At 44.2% G+C, this 23939-nt stretch overlaps 1 protein-coding gene across 1 annotated transcript in view; it reads right to left on the reverse strand.

Moving 5' to 3' along the window:
• LOC137525512 (very long chain fatty acid elongase 4-like) overlaps positions 1-23939 on the reverse strand; it is a 59013-nt gene that overhangs the window by 30304 nt on the left and 4770 nt on the right. Inside the window, exons 2-4 of the mRNA XM_068246637.1 lie at positions 10853-10919; positions 9199-9386; positions 8534-8614 (exon numbers count right to left, since the gene is read on the reverse strand). Of these exons, the coding sequence (XP_068102738.1) occupies positions 8534-8614; positions 9199-9386; positions 10853-10910 (327 nt within the window). The 5' untranslated portion in view covers positions 10911-10919. The remainder of the gene's footprint in view (positions 1-8533; positions 8615-9198; positions 9387-10852; positions 10920-23939) is intronic.

Genomic DNA, 23939 nt, shown 5'->3' on the forward strand with positions numbered 1-23939 from the left:
AGCACACCCTGGCCATGTATAGAAGGTAGATCAGTGGACCCTGGCCATGTATAGAAGGTTGAAGATCAGCGGACACTGGCCATGTATAGAAGGTAGATCAGCGGACCCTGGCCATGTACACAAGGTAGATCAGTGGACCCTGGCCATGTACAGAAGGCAGATCAGCGGACCCTGGCCATGTATAGAAGGTAGATCAGCGGACCCTGGCCATGTATAGAAGGTTGAAGATCAGCGCACCCTGGCCATGTATAGAAGGTAGATCAGCGGACCCAGGCCATATATAGAAGGTAGATCAGTGGACCCTGGCCATGTATAGAAGGTAGATCAGCGGACCCTGGCCATGTATAGAAGGTAGATCAGCGGACCCTGGCCATGTACATAAGGTAGATCAGTGGACCCTGGCCATGTATAGAAGGTAGATCAGTGGACCCTGGCCATGTATAGAAGGTAGATCAGCGGACCCTGGCCATGTATAGAAGGTAGATCAGCGGACCATGGCCATGTACAGAAGGTAGATCAGTGGACCCTGGCCATGTACAGAAGGTAGATCAGCGGACCCTGGCCATGTATAGAAGGTAGATCAGCGGACCCTGGCCATGTATAGAACATAGAAGAGAGAAGATCATTGGTAGAAGATAGAAGGTTAGGGGATCCTGGCCATAGCAGGTAAGAGAAAAAAAGATCAGGAGACCATGGCCATGCATAGAAGGTAGAAGATCATGGGACCCTTGCCATGTATAGCAGGTAAGAGAAAGAAGATCAGGGTACCCTGGCCATGTACAGAAGGTAGAAGAAAGTAGATCAGCAGACCCTGGCCATGTATAGAAGGTAGAAGAGAGTAGATCAGCTGACCCTGGCCATGCATAGAAGATAGAAGAAAGTAGACCAGCTGACACTGGCCATGCATAGAAGGTAGAAGAGAGTAGATCAGCTGACCCTGGCCATGCATAGAAGATAGAAGAAAGTAGACCAGCTGACACTGGCCATGCATAGAAGGTAGAAGAGAGTAGATCAGCTGACCCTGGCCATGCATAGAAGATAGAAGAAAGTAGACCAGCTGACACTGGTCATGCATAGAAGGTAGAAGAGAGTAGATCAGCTGACCCTGGCCATGCATAGAAGATAGAAGAAAGTAGACCAGCTGACACTGGCCATGCATAGAAGGTAGAAGAGAGTAGATCAGCTGACCCTGGCCATGCATAGAAGGCAAAAGAGAGTAGATCAGCTGACCCTGGCCATGCATAGAAGGCAGAAGAGAATAGATCAGCTGACCCTGGCCATGTATAGAAGGTAGAAGAGAGTAGATCAGCTGACCCTGGCCATGCATAGAAGATAGAAGAAAGTAGATCAGCTGACCCTGGCCATGTATAGAAGGTAGAAGAGAGTAGATCAGCTGACCCTGGCCATGCATAGAAGATAGAAGAAAGTAGATCAGCTGACCCTGGCCATGCATAGAAGATAGAAGAAAGTAGATCAGCTGACACTGGCCATGCATAGAAGGCAAAAGAGAGTAGATCAGCTGACCCTGGCCATGCATAGAAGATAGAAGAAAGTAGATCAGCTGACACTGGCCATGCATAGAAGGCAGAAGAGAGTAGATCAGCTGACCCTGGCCATGCATAGAAGATAGAAGAAAGTAGATCAGCTGACACTGGCCATGCATAGAAGGCAAAAGAGAGTAGATCAGCTGACCCTGGCCATGCATAGAAGGCAGAAGAGAGTAGATCAGCTGACCCTGGCCATGCATAGAAGGCAGAAGAGAGTAGATCAGCTGACACTGGCCATGCATAGAAGGCAGAAGAGAGTAGATCAGCTGACCCTGGCCATGCATAGAAGGCAGAAGAGAGTAGATCAGCTGACCCTGGCCATGCATAGAAGATAGAAGAAAGTAGATCAGCTGACACTGGCCATGCATAGAAGGCAGAAGAGAGTAGATCAGCTGACCCTGGCCATGCATAGAAGATAGAAGAAAGTAGATCAGCTGACCCTGGCCATGCATAGAAGGCAGAAGAGAGTAGATCAGCTGACCCTGGCCATGTATAGAAGGTAGAAGAGAGAAGATCAGCGGACCCTGGCCATGTATAAAACTTAGAAGAGAGAAGATCAGGGAACCATGGCCATGTAAAAAAGGTAGAAGAGTGAAGATCAGCTGACCCTGGCCATGTACAGAATGTAGAAGCAATATTTAATGCTCCCTGATAGTGGATGAAATGCTCCCTGATAGACAGTGACAAAATACTAGCTAGGTACTCTAATGCTTGGTCAAACGATTTACAGATAGACATCCCATTTAATTGTATTGTAAGAGCTAATAAATCACTACTAAAACTATCTAAATGCAATTCACACTGGGAACTCCATCAGAAGGTAGTTTCCACATGGAACCTTACACCAAGGAGAGTAGCCTTCTTCTTGCCAACTACCTCTTCAACTTGTTGCACATGCCAGAAAAAAGTGGCACATTATTACATATGCTTTGGGATTGTCAGGAAGTGAAAAACCTATAGAAGAAAGTAGAATCTATTGTGAGAAAATTAATTTATCCTCAATTCAAGCTTTCTCCCTCATAAGTATCAACATAATAAACGCACAACTTCAACCCCTAATTTGCCATATATTGCTAAGTGCTACCTCATTAACCAGTTCCTGCCCCATGACTTGAAAATAAGTCACTGCACTCTCCTCCCTACAAAATCCTAGATAACACTGTTTATTTATCTCTGAGCTGATAAGAACTCTATAGATTTGAAAAGGAATGACAGCAAACCCATCTCCTCTCCCCGGGGGAATTTAATGACAGGGCTAATGAGTAAACAAGTGTAAAATAAACATTCCAGTAGAAGACCGGTTTAACAATTGAGTCGGGTGTACAATCTGTTACTAACACATTATGAACACAAATGAATTGTTTAAATAAACAGGAGAGATAGACAAATAAAATGTGTGAGTTTAATGTACAATATAACTGTTTACATTAAAGCTATATTGTATGAAAGCAAATAAATTCTGTATTTGTTTCCCCTTTTTTTCCCTTATTTTCCTTTTAAAATGCATAGGAAATAAGGTTATCGCTAAAAACAAACATCAGCCACAAAAAGCCTCATTTTATCCTGAAAAGAAAAAAAATCTATAGACATTTGGTTGTGATAATTATTGATAAAGTTATTGCCAAAGTAATCAGAGCTCAGCTGATCTGTAAAAACGACCAGGGTAGGGAAGTGGTAACATCATACTGGACCTCTACAGAGGAAATCCCATTCCAAAGTTTACAAGCTATGGGTAGTAGTCATCTAAAACTTGAATACAGAATAAGGACACAGATGAATATGAACTTCTCACTATTCCAACTCCCTAAAAACTGGTGGAATATTCTTTCATAATTCAAGTATTTAAAGTGACACTGAAGCAAAAGAAAACAAAACAAAAAAAAACATGAAATAATAAATTGAATGTGTAGTATGGATAATTAATAGAACATTAGTAGTAAAGAAAGAAGTCTCATATTTTTATTTTCAGGTATATAGCTTGTTTTTTTATAGCATTTCATCACTCTATCATATTTGCAATTTACAAGCCACACTGCGTTTTAAACTATGAAACAGAGCAGAGCTAATGACCCTTTAAACTACCCTGCAGGAAAAATCTTATCTGAAGCTGCCTTTCACTGTTTCTTTGAAGTAGAAGTGCTTCAGAAGACAGCACTGCAGCCGACTAAACTGGTCAGAGAGCTCAGAGAAGCTCTTTTGCATAAACAAGTGAAGTTTCTTGACTCTTCCTGTACCGTAAACAATATGAGACTGGTTTCTGTTCTACTAACGTTCTATTTCTTAAGGTGGCCATACATTAGCTGATCAACCAACCAATCGACCATACAATTCGATTATTATAATCGAATTGGAGGAAAATTGGTGCTGCCAAGTGAATGCCCGACCGACAAAGCGACCAATTTCGGGAGTGAAATTGGCCGCACGGTCGATCGCGCATGCTGCAAGATGTCGGGCCGAAGTTGGTTGGTCGGGTGCGCGGCGGTGCGGCGGCCGATTTGCGAATGAGCGACGAGACGACGAAATCCCCACCGCTGCCGCCGCAATGTATAAATGTATGTAGTGTGTGTGCATTCATACAAACAGTGTCAGCCTCCACGCGGTTTCCGTCCATCTCGCCGGGTTCCGCATACACGCCGGCGGCGCATAGCGTCTGACGTCAGATGCTATGCGCTACTAGCATGCATGTGGCTTTTACCCGACGAGAAGGAATGTATAAATGCACACACTACAGACATTTATACATTTTGGGGGCAGCGGCCAGGTGGACGCGCGTGCTCAGCTGATTCCCTGATGATTTCATGCTGATATCGGACGGGAATCGGCCTGTAGTGTATGGGCAGATTCAACCAAGAGACACATTTATCTCTAATCAGATTCGATTAGAGATAAATTTGTCTCTCGGTCGAATCTTCCCCTAATCTTCTAATGTATGGCCACCTTTGGCTGTGCTACACATACAATGCATTTAGAGATGTCGTGAACCTCCGATTTTTGGTTCACCACCAACACTACATGCTGAAGCCAGCCTAGCATGTACCATTATGATATAGCCAAGGGAAAAATGAGCTTGCTTAAAGATTTATAGTATGTCAAAAGCCAGCTTATATACCTTGGTCGGGAATTGAACCCATGCTAGGCTGGCTTCAGCATGTAGTGTTGGTGGTGGTATAGTGGTGAAGTGAGCTACCTACCACGCACTCAGACCTGGGTTCAATTCCCGGCCAAGGTATGTAAGCTGGCTTTTGACATACTACAAATTTTTAAGCAAGCTAATTTTTCTCTTGGATAAATCATAATGGTACATGGTAGGCTGGCTTCAGCATGTAGTGTTGGTGGTGGTATAGTGTTGAAGTGAGCTACCTATCACGCACTCAGACCTGGGTTCAATTCCCGGCCAAGGTATGTAAGCTGGCTTTTGACATAGTACAATTCCCTGGAAGACAGATATAAGGAATGACAATGAGCTAGGAACAAGCCTACAAGAGCCTAACTAAACTCTCCCTAGCAGAGTCTGTCAGCAGCTGTCCCTTAAAGAGTAACTGTCAGGCTGCAGAAGCTAATTTAAACCTCTATTCTCCTGTGTTAAACAGTTTAGAAGGAAGCTCAAAAGCCATTGTGAAGATAAAAATCTCAGTTACCTTTGATGTGTGCTTATCAGCAAGTCTGTTATAGACCCATAAAGACGCAAGCCGCATACTAAACTGCAAAGCATTCTGGGGCCCTCCCCTCGGCTGCTAATGAGACGTTACAGAAGCTTGTTATAAGTCCAGCGTGTAGCACTGATAAATCTCGGGGCAGAGTACTCTGCAGGAGTCAGCTATTGTTCCTAGCCACATGGCTCATTAATATTCACTGCACACTGTGCTGTTCAAGTAGGAGCTTATCTGTGATCAGGAAGCAGGCAGGACATGACGACACATTTGACAGAAAAACATGGAGCCTGCCATGAGCTGTCAGGAGCATCTATCTCTGCATATACTATATACAAATTCTGTGAAATCCAAACGTGGACAGTGAAATGCATATGTAATGTAAGTACAGCCAATCTTTAGCTGCTGATATATGTGTTTATTTTCTCTGAGACCTTATACCTAACAGCTCCTCTTTAACTAATTACTGTAGGCAGACGAGTGAGTAAAACGACAGGAGAACCTTGCCTTTTATAAGGGCGGGGGGGGGGGGGGGGCTCCAAGAGTGAATGTAGTTTGATTGGCGACAATGTGCCTGCTGACTGTGATCTAGAGGGTCAAAGTTCTGCTCAGTGGAGCATTATGGGGGCGAATCGAACTTCCGGGAAAGCTCACCCAAAGTTCGCCTGGAACCGTTCGCTGGTGAACCATTTGGGACATCTCTAAATGCATTATCTCATAAGTGTATTTTCACTTCAGATTCCCTTTATTTAACCTTCTAGGCAACCCAGATTTATCAGATAAACCACTTAAATTAAACAAGAGATGTAAACAAGAGGCAGGCACATAATGTATTGTCACTATTCAGATATGTTATGACTTTGTAGAAATTAAATGGAGGGATCAAGGCAGCCCAATCAATATCTGGAGATCGTTAAATCCTCACAGAACTGATTTTTCTTCTTATCGTTCTGCCCTGACAAGATAAAGAATGTATGAGAGGAAACCTAATCCTTGTAGTATTAAATCCTATTTAATAAACTAAGGTATATTTAATTAAGAGGCATGTAATACGTGTTATCACCAGGATCCAAGAGTTCTCATACAATTGGCTTAATATAGGTTTAACATATAATGACTTATAAGATGAGGCGAATAGGTAACTCGTGTAAACTTGCATTTACAATGGTTTCCTGTACCAGTTTGTTATATAAATTATTATGCGTGCATATTTCATACACTGTGTTCAAAATTATTTAAGTGTCATAAGGATTAAATATTTTGTTTTTCAATTAAACTAATGGATGGTATTGTGTCTCGGGGCTCTTTTGATCGCTGAAATCGATTTCGGATAACTAGTTTGCCAGGTGAGCCCGATTAAAGGAAAAACAACTAAAAAAAGGTGTTCCACATCATTAAAGGGACACTTAAGTCAAACAAAAAAAACGAGTTTTACTCACCTAGGGCTTCCAATAGCCCCCTGCAGCTGTCCGGTCCCCTCGCCGTCTCCCTCCGATCCTCCTGGCCCCGCCGGCAGCCACTTCCTGTTTCGGTGACAGGAGCTGACAGGCTGGGGACGCGAGTGATTCTTCGCGTTCCCAGACACATTAGCACCCTCTATGCTGCTATATGGTATATGATATATGCTATAGCAGCATAGATGGCGCTATTGTGGCCAGGAACACGAAGAATCACTCACGTCCCCAGCCTGTCAGCTCCTGTCGCCGAAACAGGAAGTGGCTGCTGGCGGGGCCAGGAGGATCGGAGGGAGACGGCGAGGGCACCGGACAGCTGCAGGGGGCTATTGGAAGCCCCAGGTGAGTAAAACTCATTTTTTTTGTTTGACTTAAGTGTCCCTTTAAGCAGACCCCCATTTTCAAGCAATATGAGAAAGAAAAATAATCTCTCTGCCGCAGAAATAGTTGAATGCCTTGGACAAGATATGAAAACTTTTAGATTTCATGAAGACTTAAATGGACCCTGACCTCTTAAAATAATCTAAATTGGTACTTACCTGGGGCTTTCTGCAGCCCACCGTAGGTTGAGAGGTCCAACGGCGGTGTCCTGGCTCCTCTCCCAGTCTCTCCACACAAATGGCTCCCGGCGACACCGGGCCCAAGTGTCGGGCCCACTCTTCCGGGAAGATGGCGTTAGTCATCATCACGGTGGCCGGCGTGACTGTACTGTACATGCTCAATTAAACTGCGCATGTACAGTACAGTCACGCGAGGCGGCCAGCGTATTTTAAAACTATAATGGCCGAAAACGGAGAAATAATTAATTTTTTCAGTTTTTTTCTTATTCTTACTGTTAAAATGCATTTACAGTAAGGTAGCTCTTAGCAAAATGTACCACCCAAAGAAAGCCTAATTGGTGGTGGAAAGAAAAAATATAGATCAGCTCATTGTGATATGTAGGGATAAAGTTATAGGCTAATGAATGGGAGGTGAATATTGCTCGGATGCATAAAGTAAAAACAACTGAGGGCTTAAGTGGTTAAAGGGACTCCGAGCAGTGCAGTAACTATGGAAAGATGCATACCATTTTGAAGCTCTCTTTCTCCTCTTTCCAATGATATATAAACTGCCGCCCTACGCCTTTTAGTTTTCGTTATTTTTCGAAAAAGGCTTAAAGGCATACCCACAGGCACTGCTCGGAGTCCCTTTAAATTAGATGTTGGTGTCTAAACAGTTGTAATATGATGAAACTCAATTAAAAAGAGAATTAAACTAGAATGTAGAAGAAATAAGAGCAGGGACCCTAGCCATGTCTAGAATGTAGAAGAGAGAAGAGCGGGGACCCTGGCCATGTCTAGAATGTAGAAGAAATAAGAGCCGGGACCTTGGCTATGTCTAGAATGTAGAAGAAATCAGAGCGGGGACCCTGGCCATGTCTAGAATGTAGAAGAAATAAGAGCCGGGACCTTGGCCATGTCTAGAATATAGAAGAAATATGAGCGGGGACCTTGGCCATGTCTAGAATATAGAAGAAATAAGAGCGGGGACCCTGGCCATGTCTAGAATGTAGAAGAAATACGAGCGGGGACCTTGGCCATGTCTAGAATATAGAAGAAATAAGTGCTGTGGAAACATATATGGGCATGGCCAGAGCTTCCGTGGCCCGGGGTGGTGGAGCGTTCACCCTTCTGGATCGATGACACCAGAACAGGTAAGTATTTAACTTTCTCCAATTCTCCAACAGGCTCTCATTTAATTTGCACATAATTATTATATACTGCAGGTGTTTTACTGGTAAGGTGGTGAAAATGTGTGAAAGCTATGAAGAAAAGTTTACCGTATCAAAGTCAATGAGATAATTTCAAGAATTTCAGCAGACCATGGCCCATCCCTCACTCACCCTCAGGCCCAGCTCGCTGTTACTGTAATCTACTGGCTGGCAGAGGTAGCTGTATCCAGCCAGCAGCGATGTCACCAGAAACTGAAAACAGAAGACGCACTCATTAACAGGTAAATAAGATTGACATCAATAAAAACGTAACTGTTAATAATAATGATTTTAAGAAATTAAAAGATTAACTTTAAAAAGTAATGATAAAGTAAAGTTCATACAGCTAGATCTGTATAACCTGTGATTATTAAAATTCTTAAAGGAGGGATGAGGATGCTTAGAAAGCCCCTTACAGGTGGAGGTGCTCTGCTAGCATTCCTAGTGAAGTGGCTCCTGGTCTTTCTCACTAAACAAAATACATTCAGTACCACATCACCACTCCACAAATAAATCCAACATGTTTCGCCCCCAAACTGAGAGCTTCATCAGGAGTGCATAGAGAAATGCAGTAGTGCTAAAGTCTCAACATACAAGTCAATATTTACAAAGCTACTGCATACGTAAGTCACAGACAGTATTATAGCCGTGTGGCTGCAGATGGAGCACTTTCCTGTATACCCCTGACAAAGCCCCTACTAATCTACACTTTGTAGATTAGTGATCACCTCTGCATGCCAGGAGAAAAGCGCAGTATAGATGTCCTGTGTCTTGTCTGTGTGGTGCAAGAGCCTTACCTCATAAAACATGTAGACGGAGAGCCCCACAAGGGCCGTATTATAGATTAAGAGGACAGAACGCAGCGTGAAAGGTTCTCTTCCTTCCATCAGTCGGGGGCCCGAAGCCACGAGCAGGAGGTAGAAACTGAAAATAAGGATGATGGGAAGTGGCGAGTAAACCAGGAGCCAGGGGTCCGTCCGACTGTCTGCAAAACAAACAGAACCAAACAGGGTTGGATGATTGTAATCATGAAAGCCCACCTCAAGCCTCAGATATTCTCAAATAATCGCAATCGCTGTACAAATCTCACGCAGCATATAAGTGTCCGATGCAAGGCAGCGTATCAGTGTCCAACCCAAGGCAGCGTATCAGTGTCCAACGCAAGGCAGCGTATCAGTGTCCAACCCAAGGAAGCGTATCAGTGTCCAACCCAAGGCAGCGTATCAGTGTCTAACCCAAGGCAGCGTATCAGTGTCCAACCCAAGGCAGCGTATCAGTGTCCAACCCAAGGCAGCGTATCAGTGTCTAACCCAAGGCAGCGTATCAGTGTCTAACCCAAGGCAGCGTATCAGTGTCTAACCCAAGGCAGCGTATCAGTGTCCAACCCAAGGCAGCGTATCAGTGTCCAACCCAAGGCAGCGTATCAGTGTCCAACGCAAGGCAGCGTATCAGTGTCCAACCCAAGGCAGCGTATCAGTGTCCAACCCAAGGCAGCGTATCAGTGTCCAACGCAAGGCAGCGTATCAGTGTCCAACCCAAGGCAGCGTATCAGTGTCCAACCCAAGGCAGCATATCAGTGTCCAAACCAAGGCAGCGTATCAGTGTCCAACCCAAGGCAGCGTATCAGTGTCCAACCCAAGGCAGCGTATCAGTGACAGATGCAACACAGCGTATCAGTGACAGATGCAACACAGCGTATCAGTGACAGATGCAACACAGCGTATCAGTGACAGATGCAACACAGCGTATCAGTGACAGATGCAACACAGCGTATCAGTGACAGATGCAACACAGCGTATCAGTGACAGATGCAACGCAGCGTATCAGTGACAGATGCAACGCAGCGTATCAGTGACAGATGCAACGCAGCGTATCAGTGACAGATGCAACGCAGCGTATCAGTGACAGATGCAACGCAGCGTATCAGTGACAGATGCAACGCAGCGTATCAGTGACAGATGCAACGCAGCGTATCAGTGACAGATGCAACGCAGCGTATCAGTGACAGATGCAACGCAGCGTATCAGTGACAGATGCAACGCAGCGTATCAGTGTCCGACGCACCGCAGCGCATCAGTTTCCGTCGCAACACGGCATATCAGTGTCCGACGCAGCACAGCTCATCAGTGTCCAACGCCAGGCAGCGTATCAGTGTCCAACGCCAGGCAGCGTATCAGTGTCCGACACAACACAGCATATCAGTGTCCGATGCAATGTAGCATATTTGTGAACAGTAATATACTAGGCCTGGTAATTAGTAAGATCTGAGGTGCTGCATTAATCTATGCCTGAGATGGTCCTTAAATACAAATCCACCATTTCTTTATCTCTGCCATGCTACACTTTACTCACTAAACTGTACATGATGGATTAAGCTCCTCCCACACTCATGTACTATACCCAGTAACAACTGGCTGTCACCCTGCAGGGGGAGGAGCCATCAATTCTTACCTCCATTCTCCACGGCCCAGACATAGAAGTCCTTCATTGCCTCCCAGGTGGACGCCATGCTGGAGACCTGCAGATTGCAGAAAATGATGTTGTCAAATCGCAAGGTGACCACACACAAACAGATTTCCAAATGATCTACTCTAAGGCTGCATTCACAGTGGGACATTGCATTGTAATGTGACGTTAAAGTCACAACTAGTGATGAGCAGAAATGACAAACATGCGTAATTACGCATCGTAATACGCAATTATGCATCGTAATCAGATTGTGAAATTTTGGGGGAATAACGTAACTAATTTTGTGGTTAATTGTCCCAATTCATAATTACGCAGTAATTTATGTGTAATGTATGCGTAATTTCGTGCCGAAATTGTACATGTAATGTCGCGTAATCGTAATTAGCAGATTACGATCATAACTAGTCACAACGCAGCATTACAACGCAGCATTACAACGCAACGCAAAAACAGGTCACATACAGTAGGTACAGTAAAGCATACAGGCAAAAAAACTATGCTTCCCTGTACCTGGTAGCGTGTGTGTTTAGAGGTATGCACTGCAAGCAGTGAGTTAGCATAACGCTACGTGTTACAATGTGATGCTAACATCGCACTGTGAACGACGCATAGGATTTGCATTGCAGTGCGGTAAGCTGCGTTATAAGAGTTTATAACAAAGCTCTGCAACGCACCGCTGTGAATGCAGCCTCATGGCTCATTAATAATAAGGTATGGACATTAGACTGGGAGGATTTGATTGTGAGATCCTCTGAGGACAGTCAGAGACATGACTACAGTGGTGTGAAAAACTATTTGCCCCCTTCCTGATTTCTTATTCTTTTGCATGTTTGTCACAACTAAATGTTTCTGCTCATCAAAAACAGTTAACTATTAGTCAAAGATAACATAATTGAACACAAAATGCAGTTTTAAATGATGGTTTTTATTATTTAGTGAGAAAAAAAAAACTCCAAACCTACATGGCCCTGTGTGAAAAAGTGATTGCCCCCTTTGTTAAAAAATAACTTAAAGGGGAACTGAAGAGAGAGGTATATGGAGGCTGTCATGTTTATTTCCTTTTAATCAATACCAGTTACCTGGCGGCCCTGCTGGTCTATTTCTCTGCAGTAGTATCTGATTAAAACCAGAAACAAGCATGCAGCTAGTCTTGTCAGATCAGACTTATAAGTCTGAACCACTGAAACACCTGATCTGCTGAATGCTTGTTCAGGGGCTATGGCTAATAGTATTAGAGGCAGAGGATCAGCAGGGCTGCCAGGCAACTGGTATTGTCTAAAAGGAAATAAACATGACAGCCTCCATATACCTCTCTCTTCAGTTCCCCTTTAACTGTGGTTTATCACACCTGAGTTCAATTTCTGTAGTCACCCCCAGGCCTGATTACTACCACACCTGTTTCAATCAAGAAATCACTTAAATAGGAGCTATCTGACACAGAGAAGTAGACCAAAAGCTCCTCAAAAGCTAGACACCATGCCAAGATCCAAAGAAATTCAGGAACAAATGAAAACAAAAGTACTGTAATTGAGATCTATTAGTCTGGTAAAGTTTATAAAGCCATTTCTAAAGCTTTGGGACTCCAGCGAACCGCAGTGAAAGCCATTATCCACAAATGGCAAAAACATGGAACAGTGATGAACCTTCCCAGAAGTGGCCGGCCAACCAAAATTACCCCAAAAGCGCAGAGAAAACTCATCCGAGAGGCCACAAAAGACCCCAGGACAACATCTAAAAAACTGCAGGCCTCACTTGCCTCAATTAAGGTCAGTGTTCACGACTCCACCATAAGAAAGAGACTAGGCAAAAATGGCCTTCATGGCAGATATCCAAGGCGCAAACCACTTTTAAGCAAAAAGAACAGTAAGGCTCGTCTCAATTTTGCTAAAAAACATCTCAATGATTGCCAAGACTTTTGGGAAAATACCTTATGGACCGACGAGACAAAAGTTGAACTTTTTGGAAGGTGCGTGTCCCGTTACATCTGGTGTAGAAGTAACACAGCATTTCAGCAAAAGAACATCATACCAACAGTAAAATATGGTGGTGGTAGTGTGATGGTCTGGGGTTGTTTTGCTGCTTCAGGACCTGGAAGGTTTGCTGTGATAGATGGAACCATGAATTTTACTGTCTACCAAAAAATCCTGAAGGAGAATGTCCGGCCATCTGTTCGTCAACTCAAGCTGAAGCAATCTTTGGTGCTGCAGCAGGACAATGACCCAAAACACACCAGCAAATCCACCTCTGAATGGCTGAAGAAAAACAAAATGAAGACTTTGGAGTGGCCTAGTCAAAGTCCTGACCTGAATCCTATTGAGATGGTGTGGCATGACCTTAAAAAGGCGGTTCATGCTAGAAAACCCTCAAATAAAGCTGAATTACAACAATTCTGCAAAGATGAGTGGGCCAAAATTCCTCCAGAGTGCTGTAAAAGACTTGTTGCAAGTTATCGCAAACGCTTGATTGCAGTTATTTCTGCTAAGGGTGGCCCAACCAGTTATTAGGTTCAGGGGGCAATTTCTTTTTCACACAGCTCCATGTAGGTTTGGAGTTTTTTTTCTCACTAAATAATAAAAACCATCATTTAAAACTGCATTTTGTGTTCAATTACGTTATCTTTGACTAATAGTTAACGGTTTTTGATGAGCAGAAACATTTAAGTGTGACAAACATGCAAAGGAATAAGAAATCAGGAAGGGGGCAAAAAGTTTTTCACACCACTGTATGTACTCTGTAAAGTGCTGCAGAAGATGTCAGTGCTATATAAATACATAATAATAATAATATGGTAGGACATTAGACTATGACTATGGTAGGGATTAGATTGTGAGCTCCTCCGAGGACAGTTAGTGACATAACTATGTGCTCTGTAAAGTGCTGCAGAAGAGGTCAGTGCTTTATAAATAATAATAATAACAACAACAATAATAACAACTAATGAAAGGTTAGGGGAAAATTCTCATCTCTCTCCAGACTTACTTGGAAGTTAATGGCATGAGCAGTGCTACACTGGGGCACGCTAGGGCACTGGCCCTCCCTGGAAATCACTGTGCCCCCCTGAGTACCCCATGATCAGTAACATACAGTTAACTGTGTCCAGGCTCTTGCAGCGTACGGTGAACAGGATAGGGGCTGTTAAAAAAAACTCCCTAGATCTATTTAGGCATTATTTAAACCAAGGGTCTTATCTACAGTATTTGCCATAAATCCCTCACAATCCTTGCAATATCCCTTCTAATTAATGTATCTGGATTACACTTATATTTGCGGGGGAAGAAAAAAAATCTATCTTCCTCCTTCTGATTGTATATTCATTTCTAACATTGTCAGTCAACAGGAATAGAGTCTGAAGATGGTATACAAGCTGAAAGCTTGCTCTTTTAAATTAGCCAATAAACTAGAGTTTGTATTCTTGAATTTTACAGATAAGAAGTTTTGAATCAGGATAATAATCTGTCTGTGAAATGCAAGCTCTAGTCTCCAGCAATGCTTAGCTACTAAGATAAGGCATTACACACACACACAGTGTTTCTCTCCCTCCTGCCTCTTCTCCCTCCACTTGCTTGTAGTGAGACACAGGCTGGGGGCTGGAATGATTTGTCTGTGATCTGTCCACACAAGAGCAGATTGCTAGCAAGTAAGAATTAAAGCATGCCAGCCAACTAGCCAAGTAGAGCTGTAGGCAACTTTCTTGGTCAGTACAAGTTCTCCCAACAGGTAAATTCCCACTGTCTAAAGGTGCCGATTAATGGTACAATTTTTCCTTCAGATTCGATCTTTGATGCAATTTGAATGATCAAAACTAATCGGAAGGCAATTATCAATTGTTCTCATAAATGGAATGATTTAAGTCGATTTTACATACCCACTTGATCAGAAAATCCAACTTTCGGATCAATATTTTTTCCTTTTCCAGTTGAACAAAGAATCATTTCACATCAGTTTACACCCCACATTGCACAGTTTTCTGTATAATTCTATCATAAAAAGTGCATCGAAAGAGCGCATCTGATGAAACAATTGTACTGTAATGGGCACCTTTAAGGTGAGGCAAGAAATCGGGACAATCAAAGCCAGTAGCTGCCTGACAATTACATGGGAGCTGCTTCATTCTAAGACAACTGTAGTGAGAGGTATACAGAGGCTGCCATATGTATTTCCTTTTAAGCAATACCAGTTGCCTGGCAGCCCTGCTAATCCTTTTAGCCATAGACCCTGACCAAGCATGCAGCAGATCAGGTGTTTCTGACATTATATTATTATTATTTATTGTATTTATAAAGTGCCAACATATTACGCAGTGCTGGACATTAATTTAGGTTAAAGACAATATTTAGGGGTGACAAACAGCAATGTGACAATACAGGAATACAAGAAAACCAGATCACACAGCACAGTATGAGTACCAGGTAATGCTTAGTCAGTCACTGGAGGGGAGCATGGAGATTAGGCAAGTTAGGTTCACTCAAATGCATAGCATGGGTTCACAGTAATGGAGATGCATGATCAGGTAGGACACAAAAGGAGGAGGACCCTACCCAAAGGCTTACAATCTAGAGGGAGAGGTAAGGACACGTAAGGTAGGGGACCAGAGTTCAGCTGTGGGTTTAGAGCACTTGTGAGGGGGGGTAGACCAGAGTGAAAGGGTGAGTTTTGAAGGCCTTCTTGAAGGTGTTGAAGGAGGGGGCTGCCCTAATGGATGGAGGTAGGGAGTTCCATAGTGTTGAAGTGGCTCTTGAGAAGTCCTGGAGGCATGCATGGGACTGGGTGATGCGGGGGATGGTCAGGCGAAGTTCATTGGAGGAGCGGAGTGAGCGGCTTGGTGTGTATCTCTGAGTAAGATCAGAAATGTAGGTTGGACAGGTTTTGTGGACGGATTTGTAGGTCAGACACAATATCTTGAATCTGATTCTGGACTGGAAAGGAAGCCAGTGGAGGGATTCACGGAGGGGAGCCGCCATGGTGGAGCAGTGGATAATTCTGGCTGCCGCATTAATGATGGACTGCAGTGGGGCTATTCGGGTCATAGGGAGACCATACAGAAGGGAATTGCAGTAGTCGAGGCGGGAAATTATGAGGGCATGGATGAGGAGTTTGGTGGAGGTCAGGAAAGGGTGAATCTTACAGATGTTACAAAGGTGGAAGTTGCAGGACTTTGTGAGGTTTTGGATGTGGGGAGTGAAGGAGAGTGTGGAGTCCAGGGTGACACCCAGACAGCGGGCTTGAGGTAGGGCGAATGGTAGTGTGGTTAACAGTGACCTGCACATCTGGGAGGTCCAGGGATGACTGGGGTGGGAAGATCATAAATTCCGTTTTGTCTAGATTTCATTTCAAGTACCTAGCGGACATCCAGGAGGAGATGGCTGATAGGCAGGAGGAGAACTTGTCCATGGTAGTGGTGGATATGTCAGGGGTGTGGAGGTAAATTTGGGTGTCATCTGCATACAGATGATAGTTAAAACCAATGGAGGAGATAACCTTGCCAATGGAGGGCGTGTATAGGGAGAACAGTAGGGGGCCAAGGACCAAGCCTTCGGGGACTCCCACTGAGAGGTGGTTGGGGGTGGACGAGGACTCATTGAAGGAGGTCATGAAGGAGCGGGTGGCGAGGTAGGATGAAAGCCAGGTCAGGGCGAGATCGTGAATGCCCATGGACTGGAGGGACTGGAGGAGTAGGGGTTGATCTACTGCAAGCTTTCTCAACCAGGGTTCCTTGAGGACTCTGCAGGGGTTCCTTGGCATTTTACCCCATCGTGGGGGAAGTATACTAGAGCACACTGTAATAGGTGGTACTGTAACAAGAAGCACTAAATTGGGGCATCAGGAGATGGTATAACGAGTCACAGTGTAATAGGTGGTAGTGAAATTAACAGCCTAACCTACTTTTGAAGACCCTGCCTCCTCCAAAATAAAGGTAGGGGTTCCTCGAGACCAAAAAAATTGTTTGCAGGGGTTCCTTGAGTTCCAAAAGTTATTTGCAGTGTTCCTCCAGGGTCAAAAGGTTGAGAAAGGCTGATCTACTGTATCAAAAGCTGCTGAAAGGTCAAGGAGGAGGAGAAAGGAGTATTTACCTTCAGCTTTAGCTAAGGCAAGGTCATTGACCACTTTGGTGAGAGCAGTTTCAGTTGAGTGGGCAGGCCGAAATCCAGATTGCAGTGGGTCTAGTAGTGAGTTGGCATTGAGGTACTGGGTGAGGAGTTTGTGAACCAGACCCGCAAGGAGTTTTGAGGCAAAGGGGAGGAGGGAGATAGGGCGGTAGTTGGAGGGTAGAGAGGGGAGGAGGGAGGGTTTCTTGAGCAGGGGCAGTATTGTGGCCTGCTTGAAGTCTGAGGGGAAGGTGCCTGTGGATAAGGAGAGGTTAAACAGGGTAGTGAAGACTGGGGTCAATTCCGTGAAGTGAGGCTGAAGTAGATCATAAGGGATAGGGTCAATGTGGGAGGTAGTGGTATGGGAAGTCTGCAGTAGGTGGTTGACTTACTCGGTGGTAGTAGGAGTGAAGAAGGTGAGCGGGGGCGTGGCTTGACGCTCAACCGTGATGGCCGCCTGATCCAGAGCTCCTGACCCACACCCGCCTTCAGCTCGTACTTCAGCGTGTAATAGTCACTCCACGATGAGCCAAAGGTCCACCAGAAAACAGCAAACCACCGGGGCAGAGACCAAAACCTCAAACACCCTATCCGGCAAGATAGTCCCTGAGATATTCATACCACAGAAGCAGGGAACACAGACTCCCAAGATGGCGCCGACTACAGAACAGGCTGCCTCCTATCCCTCCTCTCCGGAATCGGATCCACATTCAGGTACCCAAAAGACTGTCCCTCCCGGTCAATCCCCGACCCTTGCGACCCTTGCAGACATGAAAGCCATGGCCGAAGATATTAAGCGCTCTTTCCAGACAGCCATAGCAGACGTACGATCAGACATGGCATCCTTCCACTCCAGACTTCAGGCCCTAGAAACGGCGGAGTCTAAAAGAGACACCCATATTGCAGCGATACAGAAAACCTCCAAACAACATGACATGAGACTTACCGAGCATGCAAGACATCTAGAAGATCTTGACAATCGAGGTAGGCGCTGTAACATCAGGATTAAGGGCCTCCCGGAGACCGTTGGATCTGATCAGATTACGCAGGCCCTGGCGGCCATCTTTAATAACTTACTGCAGCGCCCAGCAGACACACAGATCTCATTCGTCAGAGCTCACAGAGCCCTTAAACCTAGAGGTTCTGATCCAGACCAATTCCGAGATGTGATATGCTGTCTGGAATCATTTCAGCTTAAAGAGGACATAATGCGGATGGCCAGAACTCAAGATGAAATCAAATTTAATGCCAACACGATCCAGCTATTCCAGGATCTTTCCCTGATCACTCTCGCTAAGCGAAGAGTCATGAAGCCATTACTACAGACCCTAAGAGCGAAAGGCCTCACATACAGATGGCGGTTTCCGTTCGCGCTCACAGTAACTACGGGCGGGAAAACCTTCTCTCTACGATCGCATGAAGGACTCTCGGGATTCTGCTCCGATCTGGACCTGGACCAAATTGATCTGCCAAACTGGGATTTTATATCACCAAACGCAAGGCCTGATCCTCTTCCCACCAAACAAGCCCGGACTGACAAAATGAGCCCTCGCATTCGGCACAGATCTATCAGCGAGGATAGCATCAGTGAAAGCAGGAAGAAACCCCCTCCTAATGTGGATTCATCGGGAGAAGACTGACGGTGATGTATCAGCAGACTAACTATGTCATTATCCCTCTATCTGCTTAATACTCCCCACACTATCCAGGCTATGGAGACTACATTTGTTCCTACAGGTGGATTTGTATAGATACCTTTCTTTTCCCCACTAGCACACCTGGAACACGCTTTGAACCTACTCTACCTCCCCCGAGACACTGCCTCTCCTGCCCATAATATCTGAAGCTATATGTCCCTTACATCTAGGAACTGGTACACAAGCCCTGATGTTACCTATAGGTATATGGAAACTTAACCTTTAGCAGTATTATGCTGTTATTTACTAAACTATGCTTTGTTATTACTCAGTCGTGAGACATCCCCCCCGCTGCTCCCTGTTCTTGTTTACACTGTTGATTACATGCTAATTGCTGTTTTGATATATTGATGTTTTTCTAGATGGATAAGAACCAGTATATACATTGCTAAGAATATATCTTATGTTTAGAAATAGAGAAAACTCTGATATATACCATTATCTGCGGGGAAAGATATGTGGGGGAGTGGGGGGGGGGGGGGGGATAAGGGAAAAGAGAAAGAGGGGTAGGGATGGGGAGACAAACTCTGATTGACTTTCCTGGGGAGCGACTGGCCTTAACGATCCTAAGTATTATATGACGGGGGGGGGGGGCTTGGCGTGGGCCTGCTGGACGGATGTTTCGGCGGGTGCACGGGAAGTCCCTCCACACACACCTCAACTTAAATATTCTCAAGGGGTCCTGGGCTGGCTGTCTCCCGATGAGGGCCAACGACGTGAAGAGGGGGGAAATATTAACATAATAATCCATACCGCTTCTGGAGGACCATAGACTTAGGCCACATACAGACATCAGACCATAGTCTTTGGAAAATGAAAGATCACAGACCAATCTTACCACCCTTCCTGTAGTATAAGAGCCATACTCTACACAGTCTTTTCTATGGAGCTGAACTCCCCATCAGACAGAAATCTTTGCAAGATGCTGCACACACAGATGCTGTACAGACACAAAAGATCAGTATCTGCAAAAGATCTGTTCCTGCCAAAAATCCATTCCTGCAAATTGCAATGATAGTCTATGAGATCTGCAGATCATCATACACACATGATTTAACTGACATTCATCTGCAGATCAGATCCACCAGGATGGATTTTCAGATCTGCAGATCTGCAGATGAATGTCAGTTAAATCATGTGTGTATGATGATCTGCAGATCTCATAGACTATCATTGCAATTTGCAGGAATGGATTTTTGGCAGGAACAGATCTTTTGCAGATACTGATCTTTTGTGTCTGTACAGCATCTGTGTGTGCAGCATCTTGCAAAGATTTCTGTCTGATGGGGAGTTAAGCTCCATAGAAAAGACTGTGTAGAGTATGGCTCTTATACTACAGGAAGGGTGGTAAGATTGGTCTGTGATCTTTCATTTTCCAAAGACTATGGTCTGATGTCTGTATGTGGCCTAAGGCTCAGACAACAAAACTTAATTCTAGACGTTCGTTTAAGAGAATTAAAGGGTAAAGTGACTACACATTAAACCCTGTTACATGTTGGCGGGTGTTGGACCGCATTTCTCTGGTTAATTATAACTGCACACACTCTATTTTTACAGGATATTTGACCCTGTTGGAAACAGAGCTTGATTGCACTCTTAGGACAGTCAGGTTGATCGTTGTCCTACCCCCACACAGAGTTTCTTTCACAGACACTGAACTTAGTTCCCACTACAGTGTTAGGTGTGACTTTTTAAGCCCCACCTACATAGGGAATACTTTTGGTGAATTTCTGGAGTCCACCACAAGCCTCAGCCTCTACATTGATTAATACCTCCCACCCCAGGAAACCACACGATACAAACGCAAGCTCACTACTCCCCACTCACCTGGAGACACATTCTACTTATATACAGCTAGACCCCCTCCTATGTTCCGCCCAACAACGACAAACACCCTTGTGGACATAGTGTCTCTACTCATACTCACTTCAATACTTACCAGGCTCCCCAGAACAGAGACCGACCTTGAAACCAAAGACAGAATGTCTGAGGCCACAAACACAAACCAGTTCCAGCTAACCTGGAAATTTCTATCGCTCAATGTTAATGGCCTAAATACCCCACACAAAAGGACACTAGTCTTTGACTTTCTTAAAAAAGAAAAAGCTCAATTTGCATTTTTGCAAGAGACACACTTCAGAGAGACTCATACGCCCAAATACTTTGGTAAGGAATATCCGACTGCATACCATGCCACCGCACCCTCTTCCAAAACAAAAGGGGTCTCAATCTTTATACACAGACACATCCCGTTTGAGCCAGAGGAAATTCTAAGTGACCCTGAAGGGAGGTTCCTCTTTGTAAGGGGGAAAGTCAACAATAGACTATTTACACTGGCCACCATCTATGCACCAAACAGGCAACAACCTTCATTCATCGCCAACACCCTACACAAGCTATCACTTTTTTCCTCGGGCATACTCATCCTAGGAGGGGACTTTAATATCCCACTCAACCCCTTGACAGATTGCTCTAATGGAACCTCCACTTTGTCCTATAGAGCTTTGAAATCTATTAAAACTAGTTTACAAAAATTGACACTCATGGATCCCTGGCGGATACAACATCCGAAAGAGAAAGATTTTACTTTCTTTTCAACTCTCCATCAGAAATACTCACGCATAGACTATTTTTTCATAACGCAAAGAGACTTAAAGCTGGTCTCTAATTCCATGATAGGGAATAAGACCATCTCGGATCACTCTCCCATCTCTTTAACACTGAAATTTCCAGAAAGAATAACTAAAACATGGTGTTGGAAATTAAACCCATATTTACTTGCAGACAAATCCAGACAGGCAAAAATTTCATCAAATATAGAAACCTTTTTCACTGACCAAACTAACTCGGAGACGTCTAAACTTACAATTTGGGAAACACACAAACCTGTAATCAGAGGTCAACTGATACAAATGGGAGCCAGACTAAAAAGAGAAAGGGATGAGGAAATCCTTAAACTATCTAACGAGATAAACAAACTGGAAAAAACACACAAACTCACGCTTGCCTCCCAAACCTTAGCAGAACTTACCAATTACAGATCCAATTTAGCTAAACTTCTATCTGTAGAAGCTAAAAGGAAAGTAATGGCCAGCAAGAAGATATTCTATGAAATGGGAAACAAGAGTGGGAAATTTCTGGCGAGATCCTTGAGACAAAAAATGCTCCAATCACACATATCCTCCATTATTGACACTAAAAAACAACCCCTTTGCAGATCAGAAGACATAGTGGAGGAATTTCGCACTTTCTACCACTCCCTATACAACCTCCAAAATAGTCAGACGGATAAAAGACCTCATCCCAAAAGACTAGCTAAAATAACAGATTACCTTACAACACACTCCGCACCACTCTCTCTATCTGAAGATGAATTTAAAGAGCTAGAAGCCCCCATCACCACAGATGAATTCCTCATAGCAGTCAGGTCACTAAATTCGGGCAAGGCACCTGGGCCAGATGGGTTCACTGCCCAATACTACAAAACCTTTGCTCCCATTTTGGCTCCTGCCTTTGTGGAAGCTTTCAACTCAATAACACCTTCAACCATACCCTCCCCTCAATTTCTTGAGGCACATATCACTGTGATCCCTAAACCCGGGAGAGATGCCAAGTCTTGCTCAAACTACAGACCGATCTCCTTGCTGAATGTTGACGCCAAACTATTAGCCAAAATTTTATCTCTTAGACTGATACCCTTTATTGCAGACTATATCAAACCAGACCAGACAGGCTTTGTCCCTGGGCGGGAAGCTAAAGATAATGTGATGAGAGCAGTGGGAGTGATAGCTTTGGCTAGAAAACGTGCTATCAAGACCTTTATCCTTTCAACAGATGCCGAAAAGGCGTTTGACAGGGTGGCCTGGGATTTTTCCAGAGCCGCCCTGTCTCGCCTGGGGCTAGGCCCCAAAATCAGAAACTGGATTGACTTACTATATTCAAACCCTTCAGCAAGAGTCAAGGCTAATGGCCTACTCTCAACCCCATTCACCATTTCCAATGGAACCAGGCAGGGATGCCCTTTGTCACCTCTGATATATATCATCACTCTAGAACCTTTTCTAAACGCAATAAGAGCGGACTCCTCTATCAAAGGCATCCAAACAGGCCACACAAACCATGTGGTTGCAGCATTCGCTGATGACCTACTCTTTTTCCTGCAAAACCCTCTTGTTTCCCTTCCTAACCTGATGAAGCAATTTGAGAAATTTGGCTACCTCTCCAATCTCAAAATCAATTTCCACAAATCTAGAGCACTCAATATATCTTTAGACCCCCCAAATGGTTAAACATTGCCAAGACCAATTTGCCTTCTCCTGGTCCAAAATATCTCTCAAATACCTTGGGGTTGAAATCCCCCAGAATCTACAGGACATTTTCAACACAAATTACGCTCCATTGGGGACAAATATCACACTAGAACTCAAAACCTGGGGTCTCAAGAAACATCTTCTTTGGTTTGGAAGAATAGCGTCAGTCAAAATGACTCTGCTTCCTAAATTCCTATACCTAAGCCAATGCCTGCCAATTACGCTGCCTAAACCTTTTGTTAAAAAGATACAATCTGACATAAACAACTTCATCTGGGGACACAAACCTCCTCGTATTAAACACACAACTCTTATTCTACCTAAGGAATTTGGGGGAATGGGCCTACCAGATATACAAACATATCACTTAGCATCACAACTTTGCAGAGTCATTGAATGGTCCAACCCAAACACTACTAAACTATGGGTACACTTAGAACAAGAGTTCTCAGGCGCCCCATCTGCAACTCTGGGCTGGTCAGACACCCAATCCAAATTAGAGAAACAACACAAACACCCATTAATAGAGGCGTCCATTAAGGCAATGAGAAGAGCACTCCCAAAGAGGGACCTGGCATCTTTCCCTGGAAAACTCACTCCATTAATAAACAATCCCAACTTTACACCATCCCAGAACATACCTTTTCTACACAATTGGCCCGACACCGAATGCCCTAGAATTCTTGAGTTTTTCTCTAGAGGAATAATTAAAACCAGAGAGGAAATCAATTGCATGAGATCTGATATACAGCTATCCCAATGGCAGTACTTACAACTCCGACACTTCCTCCAGTCCGTAAGCAGTAAAATAGATTGGTCCAAACAACTATCCCACTTTGAACGGTTAATACTCACCAAAGACCCCCAACGCCATTTGGTCTCTCAATTATACCAACTACTGCTCACAGAACCCCAACCCCAAGAATGCAGATTTAAAGAGGAATGGGAGAAAGATTTAGGAAGCGAATTCAGTGAA

This window comes from Hyperolius riggenbachi, chromosome 7 (assembly GCF_040937935.1).
Source record: "Hyperolius riggenbachi isolate aHypRig1 chromosome 7, aHypRig1.pri, whole genome shotgun sequence".
NCBI classification, from domain to species: domain Eukaryota; kingdom Metazoa; phylum Chordata; class Amphibia; order Anura; family Hyperoliidae; genus Hyperolius; species Hyperolius riggenbachi.